We start from the raw sequence: 11,312 nt of genomic DNA, 5'->3' as shown, positions 1-11,312 counted from the left end.
AAGTGAGATGGGGGCTTGGCCCCCTATTTCCATGCTACCAAAAAGGCACTCTTATCGCAGACCCTGGCCCACACTACTGAGTTTAAGGTGACCTTCCTGGACTAGCAGAAAAACAGAAGACATTGCTAATATACCCATGAATGCACTGGACAAAGTCGACTCATGGTTTACGTTTGGAAAGCACCTAGCATATTAGAACCAATATGGAGTCCTGTGGCACTCCATGACAGTTTATGCCCAAGTAAATCTGTTAGTCTTCAAGGTGCCACAGGACTCCCTGTTGTTTTATGCAGAACCCAATTTAAGCAGCTACCCCTCGGAAACATAGCAAATTAGAGGTGCTACTAGAAACAAACAATTTTAAAAGGTCTGAGAGCCACAGGAGTCAGCCCATATAATACCTCAGTGTTCATAATCTCTTACATCAAAACGGGCAGAAGAAAAGGAAACAAATATCAAAATTCCTTCCTCCCTGTTTCACCATATGAATTAGTTGATTTGTGAATAGTACTTTTCCATACATCAAGAACTGGACTAAAATATGCACTTAATTTACAAAATGGTAAAATCCCCTTGTTGAACAGGATATATGAATACACCTTCATAAACACATTTAGGAAAATTAGTGGAACTGCTGTTTTTGGACGAGCCACTTTACTTTCCCTCCAAACGTGGGAAAGGCATCAAGAATGCAATTTCTGGGAAAGCAAAGTGAGGTTTGGACTAATATTTAGTAGCCACTGGTTCTTTTGTGTGACTGCCAGAGGAATTGTTTATAAAACCCAGGTATTTCGGACATATGCTAAAGAATATGAATTTCATCACAGACATTATTTCATCACAGAGACAGTCTTAACAGAGGCATCATTATGACACAGAATACAAGCATTTTGTGTAAAAACGCCATTCTGGCACAGACTTTAGGCTGCTATTTTACAGCAACTAGCTTTCTGCCAAAATACTGTAAATATAGTATTTTACAACCAAAGTAAAAGTGTACCCTCTGTATCAGAGTGCAAATAGTAATACACATATAGAAATGGTGGGATTTTACAGAAGAAACTTCATACAATAGCTTATTAATTAAAAATAAACATGTTCATGTACAATGAGGCAGATCAAACAAAGTGAAGAGATTACTATCAGTTTAATTTATCATTAGCACAATAGCTCCATCACATATTTGGAGGATGCATGTTTTTCCCCCTCAAAACTGGTTAAGTACTAATTAGTGCTGGCCTTAGCCTTGTCCCTTTCTATCCTACAGTCCATCTCTGCTGTCTCAAGGTACATTCATTTCCTGGGAAAAAGGGGAGACAGTCACATGTATTTGTTAACCATTTTGTATTCGTACACAGAAGCAACAGAGACTAGGCATCATAAGGATTACAACTCCTACCCTCTCTTCTTCTTCCCTCAGTTGTTTCAGCTGCTGCAGGGGACTGCTTTTTCAGCCGTTGTTGGAGGGTTTGTAGACAGATCACTGTAGTTAATTTCTGATTTTAATATGCAGCTGCAGCACCTGTGACGCAAGGAAAGTAATATGGGTTAGCAAGGGTATTTACTGCAATGCTGCATGCACATTCCAACTCTTTGCTACTACCATAAACCCTTGATTTAACAGACCCTGATGTAACTGACTTTGGCTATAATGGACGCTGTCAGCCAGGGCCTCCCCCCAACAAAGAACTGCCGGAGACTCATCAGAGCTGCTGCTGGGACTGGAGGAGCTGCCAGAGTGGGCTGGAGAGGCCACCACAGTGGCTGGGACCACCAGAGGAGCTGGGGGGCTGTGGCAGGAGCTCTACTCCCCCTGCCCCATATGTGTAAAGCATGTTGGTGCCCGGGCGCTGCTGTCTGCAATGGCTCTGAGCAGCAGCCATGGTGTGGGGAGGCTGCTGCCCACTGGCAGGCTGGGGGCAGCCACACTCTACCTTCGCACGGGAGGCTCAGAGCCAGGGGCTGAAGGAACTGCAGCACTGAGAGCTGCAGGAAGGGGAAGGAGCCAGGCTGGCATTTAGCTCCTCTCCTGGTAATTGGGAGAGGGAGATGGAGGTGTGAAGGGAAGAATCGGGCAGGAGGGAAGAAGGAAGTGGGAGCAGAGGATGGGAGTGAGTGGTGGGCTGGGGAAGTCAGTACATCAATATACAGTATAACCATTTGGATAGAATGGACTTTTGGCACCCACCATTAGTCCATTAAAGTATTAGTCCATTTACTATATTTCCATTTTGGTGCCAAAATAGCAATCAACAAACACAATGTATTTTTTTTCTGATTTCCTTCACTTTTCTTCTTTCTAATTCATTCCAAAGAGTGCACCACAAAAAGACTAAAATCTGGCCCAGGACCACAAGTTATCAAAGAACTTGCACCTTTGCAAAACAACTGAACGCATTTTTAGGAAGGGAGGAGGCATATACATTCTATTCATAAACACAGAGTATGGCCAGAACAGCTTGGCAGACAAGCCTGTAAAGGCAACTTTAACATGATTCTTTATGTAATCAGATTCTTTCTACACTGAAGCCCTGCCTGAACTGGGGTAAAAGGAACCAACAAGTGATTGAGAAACTGACATTCTTGCTCTTCTGTGTGCACAGACTGCACTATCACCAACTATGGGCAATAAAAAAATTAAAACAGAATGCTGTTTGTAAACCATTTTCCAACAGTTGAAAATAACATTATCTGTATAATAGGACAAGCATTTCAAAGTGAGGAAACTTGGATTACAAGTTCCAGACACAAAACCTCCCCCTAACCATTAACTTTTCCCTCAACCCTTGCTTACAACTATCTTGGGGGGATACTCTTATATTGACGCTTCAGTGTTATAAATCAACAGATGTTTTAAATCATTGACTATGAATGAAAAACTAAGACACTCTTACAGGTATGCTGCCTGTCTTCTCTCCTCCATGTGAAATAAGTGTCATACTCTCGCTTCGTAAATATGGTTCTCTAAGGTCTATGGCACGGTTCAGTAACCCTTGGCACAGGTGCCGAGAATGGCACACAAGCCAATTTTCATTGGCATGTGAGATGGGAGCTCAGCCCTGGCCTTCCTCTCCCATGCAGCCAGGAGTTTGCTCAAAGCCACACTGCCTGTGGATCAACAAAAGACCAGTTCATGCTGCCAACCACCACCTAAACAGTAAAGCTCTGCATCTTGATTTATTTATTAATGAAGCTTGTGTAAGTAGGATTATTAGGCTACGTCTACACGTGTCCCAAACTGCGAAATGGCCACGCAAATGGCCATTTCGAAGTTTACTAATGAAGCGCTGATATGCATATTCAGCTCTTCATTAGCATGCAGGCGGCAGCAGCGCTTCGAAATTGACGCACCTCGCCGCGCGCTGGCGCATCCAGACGGGGCTCCTTTTCGAAAGGACCCCGCCTACTTCGAAGTCCCCTTATTCCCATCAGCTCATTGGAATAAGGGGACTTCAAAGTAGGCGGGGTCCTTTCGAAAAGGAGCCCCGTCTGGACGCGCCAGCGTGCGGCGAGGTGCGTCAATTTTGAAGCGCTGCTGCCGCCCGCATGCTAATGAAGAGCTGAATATGCATTTCAGCGCTTCATTAGTAAACTTCGAAATGGCCATTTGTGTGGCCATTTCGAAGTTTGGGGCACATGTAGACACGGCCTTAGTGACTTTAAAAAGTATCATTGGCACTCAGAAGGTCAAATTTCAGCACTCTGCCTCAGAAAGCTTCCTGACCCCTGGTCTATGACCTACATGACTGCTGACATATCTCGAGAATAGGATGTTGCACATAGTGACGATGCAAGAGACAATGGAGTTTTCTTGTCTACGGTTCAGCAACTCTTAACGCATCAGGTGTGGGCGGGGGAGTGACAGTCCTCCCATTCTAGTTCACATGTCCTCTCTCAACATGACATTCAACAGAAGCAATAATTACTAAGGAGCAAGAAAGTAGAAAATACCTCTGGGAATGTATTTGCACAACATTTGAGTGTCTTCAGTTTCATGTTCCTTGTGAGCTTCCATGGCTTATGTTTCATGCTCTTTCCCTCTTCTTCTTGGCTTGCTGTATCTTCAGGGATGGTTTTGCCTCTTGATTGCCTTGAGCTGGACTTGTGCTTTAATGGGATTTCTCTGGCTATAAAAATCTTTGTCTTTCTTCGAACAGGCAGAGAGCAGAAAAACCTCATCAATCTGGAGAGAGGCTCTGCTTCAGGCAAACAAGCTGTCTCAATATTTGTTATGGTGTCAATAGCTGCAATGCAGACAGAGGCTACGGGGTCATATCTGAGATCATCAAGAGCTGAAAATGAGCAGAAATGCAAGTCAAGGTACACAGTAGCAATGAGAGGACATTTCAAAAGTTTCCTTAATTTTATGTCATTTTTATGGACCCCAAGACATATCCCAGCATCAGAAGCAGCAAATATATATTATTTCTAGTCTGCCCCATGTTTCAGGGTGAAAAATTAGCTTTCCTTGTTCCCTGTCACCACCCTTGGGCCTGAGCATTCAGTCATTACATTAGATGCTGTAGCCTGATAGTGCCTGGTGGTCAAACTCCAGTCTCAGCCCTCAATGTAGTCCTTCCTAATCAAATTCAGGCACATTGGTGAGATATTATGGGGTAACAGGCACAATCACTATACATGCTGTAGCTGTTCTGCAGATTAATAGGAAGATTTTAGCTCTCAGGGCTGGTCAGTGTCAATTTGGCAGTTTTCAACACTAATTTCACTGCAAAATACATTAAATCCCCCAAGTTAGTTTAATGTAAATATTAAGCTTATGATTCTTCTCTAACTAGCCTTCTGCTCCCACTCACAAAAGGGAAAGAGGCAACAGAAAAGGTCAACAAGGCCAACTTGCAACTCATGTTGTTATATGGTCCTCTTGTGAGTCAGGAGATTAAGGCCTCAGAGAGCAAACAAAAAGCAAGGCCTTTGGATTCTATCGATGCCAGGGACACTGGGGAAGGTGGCCCCTTCTGTGGTATTTCCCTGCTTCTTTAACTCCTGTAGCAACATGGCTCTTGCACAAATCTTCCTTTTAGGGAGAATGGAGGAGACATAAGGCTGCTTCAATGTGTCATATAGACTAGCTGCTTCTGGGGGCTTCCTCCCAAGGCCAGCACGTTCCTTCTTGACCAATGGAGCTCACCACCACAGAACAGCAACATGACTTCCACAGGCTTGAGCAAAGGACAGAAGCACTCCAGTGGGACCAAGACTTTACCCCAGACTCTCATGACCGTGCCCATGTTGCACACATTCAGATATACATTTAATTTGCAATTTAAATATGTGCAGCGGTGGGAGTTTACATTCAGAAGACCTAGGATTACATTTTTTTAATGTCCATAATTTTGTTATCCCTGATTTCACAGCCATTTTACAGAAAATACTGTTTTTGATGAGAGATTTCCAATTTCCCACCTGCAGATTGTTCCACCTAGAAACCCTGTCCATGCTGGCCCCATAGTAAGGGAAAACATGCAGTTCCCTCACTCCTCTAATGTAAACAAGAGGGGAACAGACCTTCTAAGACTGAAGCTATTCAGTGCAGGGACTGTCTCTTATTTTGTATTTATACAGCACTTAGCCCTTCATCCTTATAGAAACTTTTGGCTGTTACTGAAATACAAATAACAAACAGTAATGCCTTTTTAGTCTCCACTAAAATCTTAGCACATGCTCACTGAGCATGCTCTGAAGCTATTTTTCGGTCAAAGTTAACTTTAATTTAATTATTTTCACCCAAAGGTACTTTAACTCATCCTGCAAAACTACTGGGCAAAGGTTTAAAATTAGGTGTTATGAGTTATTGATTAATAAAAACTTTTAATTCACAAGTAGCCACAGAGATTTTCTTGGGCATTTTCAGAGATATTCACATATGGGTTGAGACTAAATGTGGAACATTAAAGTCTCCTTGAGATTTTTTTTCAGAAAGTTATAGGTAGAGCTCAGAAAAGCTAAAAGAAAATTCACAAGCAGATGCACCAATGGGGGTGTCGAAGAGAAGAGGGACCTTGAGGCTTGGCGATTCAAAAGGATGCAGGGCTCCTCCCTGTCACTGCCAGTACTGCAGGAGCTGTGATGGGTGGAATCCTGGGCCTTTTAAATTGCCACAGGTGTGGGACCCAGCGTGGCACATTCTAGAAGGTGTAGCCCCACCCCTTCTAACTGAAGCCCCACCACTTCCAGGAGTGCAGAGACGGCCCCTCTCCCCCACACCACATACACTTTTGCTCAGGTGCCTGGCAAGTCTTTCAGTGCTCCTGTTCATTTAAAACTGATTGATTCATGACCCCTCTTAATTATTTTGTGTTAACCAGCGATGGCCTTTATGATCCTAAAGCAAAAGAGACTCAGATATTTGTGAAAATAAACAGCTGTAGGAAGAGGTCACAACACAAGTGTTTGCAGGGGTCACTAGAAATATTTGAAACTTCTGCAAACAGACAGGGGTAAATTATTCTTCCATTCGAGAAGCAGAAGCAGCATGTGACTTATATGAGCAATCAAGTACCAAAACCCCAACAAATAATGATTAGTAAATAAATAAATAAAAACAAGCAGGGCAAATCAATGAGAACTCAAAGGCTGACTTAGGTTTCTATAAGGAGTAATTTACAGTTTTGGAATAATGAACAAAATCTGCTTAATATCTGAGTCCACTTGTAAATTATTTGCAAGAAAACTGAAGGACAATATTTACTGAATAAATTACTCATTACAAATAGTGTAGTCTTCCCTCCTAAGTAATAAATGGAAACAGGTGTAACAAGTGGCTATCATGGCATTCTCTTTGTTTATAGCCTTAATTATTTTTATTTTAAAATTTAATTAATTTGGCTTGTCTCCATTTCTCTGAACCCCTGCTGAATTTCAGCCCTGAGGGCAGACGGAAGGAAGAGGCAGAGACCACCAACATAAACAAAGGTGCATTATACTTGGCAAAGAAACTTGAATCACAAGAAATTCCTTACCACTGAGCAGTAGCATCACATCATCTCTGTCGACTTGAATTAAGTTCAAATTCTTTACTGTGAACTCTAGATATGCAATAAAAACAAAATTCAGGAATTTTGCCTGACTTCTCAAGTTTCACTCTTCCCAAACGAAGGGAGAAGGAAGGTGCTATTTTTGGAAATCAGACACATCCCACAAACCCCAAGTTCTAAAGAGATGAATTTCTAAGAGAGTCTAAACACCTGGTCCTCAGTCAGCAAGATGACTTCAGTGGACCTGCACCCATTTACAGCAGCTGGGGACCTTGGTTGCTACAGAAATTCTCATGGGAACTGTTGCAGAAGAGCAAAGGTAGGGGAATTCCGCTAGAAAGAAGAAAATGGGAAGACTTTTTGGGGTAGCAGGGGAGAGGAGTCTCCTAGGTGCAGAGGGATAGGGGATTGGGATGGCAATTGTTTTTGTGCAAACCCTTGGGGTCCGAGTCAATTCAGTAACTTAGGACCCAAGGATGCAGTTCTCACAGCTAAAGGTAAAAGAACAGAATGATGAAAAAATGACTTTGATGGAATTCACTGAAACAGCAATTTATTTCATTTTATTTACCTATAAGCCTGGCCGCTGCCTCTCGTAAAAAGGGTTGTGGGTTCTTTAAGTAGGCTATACTCTTAAGTAAGAAGTCCCCCACCATTCTCCTGCACTTCCTCACCTGGAAAAGAACAAGAGATACACCATGTTAAAACCTTTCCTTCCCATTTGCACCGGACATGTGGGAAGGCATGGAGCTCATCACTTCTCTGAGTCAAAGGACACCTTTGTACAACTTGGACTTATGCGCAGAGAGGACCCATTAAACACCTAAGATTGAGGAAAACAGCTCTGGGAGCAATCCTGACAATTGTCGGCCAATAAACCTAACTTAAGTACCATGCAAATGAAAACTATAATCAAGAGCAAAATTGTCAGAGATAAAGATTAACACAGAATGTTAAGGAAGTGTCAATACATTTTTTGCAAAGGGAAATCACATATCACCAGTCAGTTAGAAGTTTGGAGGGTGTCAGCAACCATATGGACACAAGTTATTCAGTGGATAAACACCCTATGCACTTGGACCTTCAGAAAGTCTTTGTCCTCAAAGTCCCACAACAAACTCTCTTTATATAAAGTATGCCAGTGACTCCCAATCTTTTCAGTAACAAGGCACACTTCAATGAAACAAACAATTCTATGGCACACCCTCTTTTTTTTTCAGCTAAATCAATTACTCATAAACATCACATATACTTACATTTACTCTGGTTACAGTCTTACTAGAGATATTTGCAACACAGTAGTGCATTTAAACCACATCCCAGCTCCACCAGGCTCCTGTCCTTCCTACCTCCCCCTTGCCCCACAGGCAGGATCCCCGCCAGTTCATTTGGGTTAGAAAGCAGCATTTCAGCTGCCTGCCAGCACAAACAGGGTCCTGCAGGATTTACCTTCACAGTGGATCTGCGAAGAGCCACCACAGGGAGAGAGGGGGATTGACGAACCCCGCATCAGCTGAGACTCAGGCAGCAAAGAGCCCCAGCTAGTGTGGGGTCATCTATTTCCACCACTCCCACCCCCTCAGTGGCTCTGCAAAGATCCACAGTAAGGGGAAATTGACCACATTTCCTGGCACACTTGGACAGTTCTCATGGTACACCACTGTGCCACAGCACACTGGTTGAAAACCACTGAAGTAGACAGTCATGGAATAAGAGGAAAGATCCTCTCATGGATCAATAACTGGCTAAAAGATGAGAAAGGAAAGGTAGGAATAAATGGTTAGTTTTCACAATAGAAAGACTAAACAGAGGAGGCTGCAAGGATCTGTACTGGGACTTGTGCTGTTTAACATATTCTTAAATGAACTATAAAAGGATGTAAACAGTAAGGGAGCAAAATTTGCAAACAGTACAAAATTACTCAAGATAGTTAAGATGAAAGCTGACTGTGAAGCTTTACAGACGGTATCTCACAGAGCTGGGTGACTGGGCAACAAAATGAGAAAAAAATTCAATGTTGATAAATGCAAAGTAATGCATATTGAAAAACATAATTCCAACTACACATACAAATAATAGGGTCTAAATAGATTTTTACTGTTAAAAATAGTTCTGGGAGTTATTATGGAAACTTCTCTGAAAACTCCTACTCAATATGCAGCAGCAATCGAAAGAGCTAACGTTGTGTTAGGAACCACTAGGAAAGGATCACTAGATAGTAAAACAGAAAATATGATAACACCACTACGATAATACCACATGGCAAACTCACACCTTGAATACTGCCTGCAGTTCTGCTCACCTTTTCTCATAAAGCATATATATTAGAACTGGAAAAGGTACAGGGAAGCACAACAAAAATGATTAAGGGCATGGAATAACTGCCATATGAGATATTAAATAGACTGAGACTGTTCACCTTGGCCGTGTCTACACTAGCCAAAAACTTTGAAATAGCCATGCAAATGGCCATTTCGAAGTTTACTAATGAAGCACTGAAATACATATTCAGTGCCTCATTAGCATGCAGGTGGCTGCGGCACTTCGAAATTGATGCGGCTCGCCGCTGCATGGCTCGTCCAGACGGGGCTCCTTTTCGAAAGGACCCCGGCTACTTTGAAGTCCCCTTTTTCCCATCTGCTCATAGGAATAAGGTGTCTTCGAAGTAGCTGGGGTCCTTTCGAAAAGGAGCCCCGTCTGGACAATCCGCGCGGCGGTGAGCCATGTCAATTTTGAAGTGCCGCAGCCTCCCGCGTGCTAATGAGGGGCTGAATATGTATTTCAGTGCTTCATTAGTAAACTTCGAAATGGCCATTTGCATGGCAATTTCAACGTTTTTGGCTAGTGTAGATGTAGCCCTTAAAAGACAACTAAGAAGGGATATGACAGAGGTCTATAAAATTGTGAATAGTGTAGAGAAAATAAACAAGAAAGTATGATTTACTCCTTCATGTAACACAAAAACAAGAGATCACCCAATGAAACTAATAGGCAACAGGTTTCAAACAAATAAAGGGAAATATTTCTTCACACAGAACAGAGTCAACATGTGAATCTCATTACCAGGGGACATCATAAAGGGCAAAAGTACAATGGATTTCAAAGAAGAATTAGGGAGTCCATCAGTGGCTATTAACCAAGATGGTCAAGTATGTAACCCTATGCTCTGCTCTGAGTATCCCTACATCTCCAATTTCTAGGTGTTGGGACTGGGCAACCAGGGACAATCACTTGATAAATGCCTTGTTCTATTAATTCCCTCTGCAGCATCTGGCACTAGCTACTGTTGGAAGACAGGATACTGGGCTAGATGGACCTAGCATGATGATACTTGTGATCTTTTGTGACAGGTTAGGTTATTTTTATAAAATGTTACTGGCAATAATTACTCAAAAAGCTGAACTTTCTCCTTCATCAGTAACCACACTTGCTACTGTGTGTGGAACGAAGGAGGCTCCATGTAGCCACATTACATGTTTAATAAGGAAACATGGAATGGGCCACCTGTGGTGATGAAAGCCAGATTCTAGCATCTAATTAGTGAGCCTAATACCCCGAAGAAGACATGTTGTACTACCCCTTGTACTTTTCCAACTACAGCATTAGGGGAAATGCTACCTTGCACTTTCTGTTCTCAACCCCATTGAAAAACAGAACTCACATACCAGAAACTTGCACATCTCTTGCAAAACCTGCAGATGATCACTCAGTGTCATTTGTCTGAACAAGTTCCTTGGCTGGTTCCATCCCATTACCTGTGCACACTGTGCCAAGGTGTCTCCACATGCCTACAAGATAAAGAAAGACACGGACGAGTTCTCGATGCCACAAGAATTGAAAGCTGATGATCAGTGAGAAAATACAACCAGAATGAAGAATAAGGACAAAAACTCCTGGGACACAGGAAGTGAAAATACAGGCCTGGTACCTCTTGCCTCTCATCACAGGGTAAGGCTATGTCTACACTACATGGTAAAGTCGATTTTAAAGCAGTTAGCTCCATTTTACAATGTCACTGTCTTGATTGAAAATACCATTAGGTCGATTTTAGGGAGCACTAAGGTCAATATTATAACACCCTCAAAGTGAGTCAATGTAGTGTCAAGTTCAAATTTAAAAGGTCAAATTAAGGCTAGTGAGGAAATGCCATTTCTTTAAATCAACTTTATTCGCTTCCAGAGTTGCCCTGTATGTATCTCACAATGCCCTATGGTTGCCTGCTTTGGCTGCTTCCATCTCTACTGCTCTCCAGGTGCACAGGAAGTCAGTAACAGGAAGGCCACAAATTTGAATTAATCACCAGGAAGCCCAGGAAAT

The 11,312-nt window shown here is 42.5% G+C and overlaps 1 protein-coding gene across 1 annotated transcript in view; it reads right to left on the bottom strand.

Moving 5' to 3' along the window:
- Nucleotides 1–2,499: 2,499 nt before the first annotated feature.
- LOC142010136 (maestro heat-like repeat family member 5) overlaps nt 2,500–11,312 on the bottom strand; it is a 78,649-nt gene continuing 69,836 nt past the window's right edge. The window contains exons 32-36 of the mRNA XM_074988399.1: nt 10,661–10,783; nt 7,567–7,669; nt 6,981–7,046; nt 3,952–4,292; nt 2,500–2,619 (exon numbers count right to left, since the gene is read on the bottom strand). Of these exons, the coding sequence (XP_074844500.1) occupies nt 2,500–2,619; nt 3,952–4,292; nt 6,981–7,046; nt 7,567–7,669; nt 10,661–10,783 (753 nt within the window). The remainder of the gene's footprint in view (nt 2,620–3,951; nt 4,293–6,980; nt 7,047–7,566; nt 7,670–10,660; nt 10,784–11,312) is intronic.

Source organism: Carettochelys insculpta, chromosome 3 (genome assembly GCF_033958435.1).
Source record: "Carettochelys insculpta isolate YL-2023 chromosome 3, ASM3395843v1, whole genome shotgun sequence".
NCBI lineage: Eukaryota > Metazoa > Chordata > Testudines > Carettochelyidae > Carettochelys > Carettochelys insculpta.
This window is presented reverse-complemented; position numbering and strand designations above follow the sequence as displayed.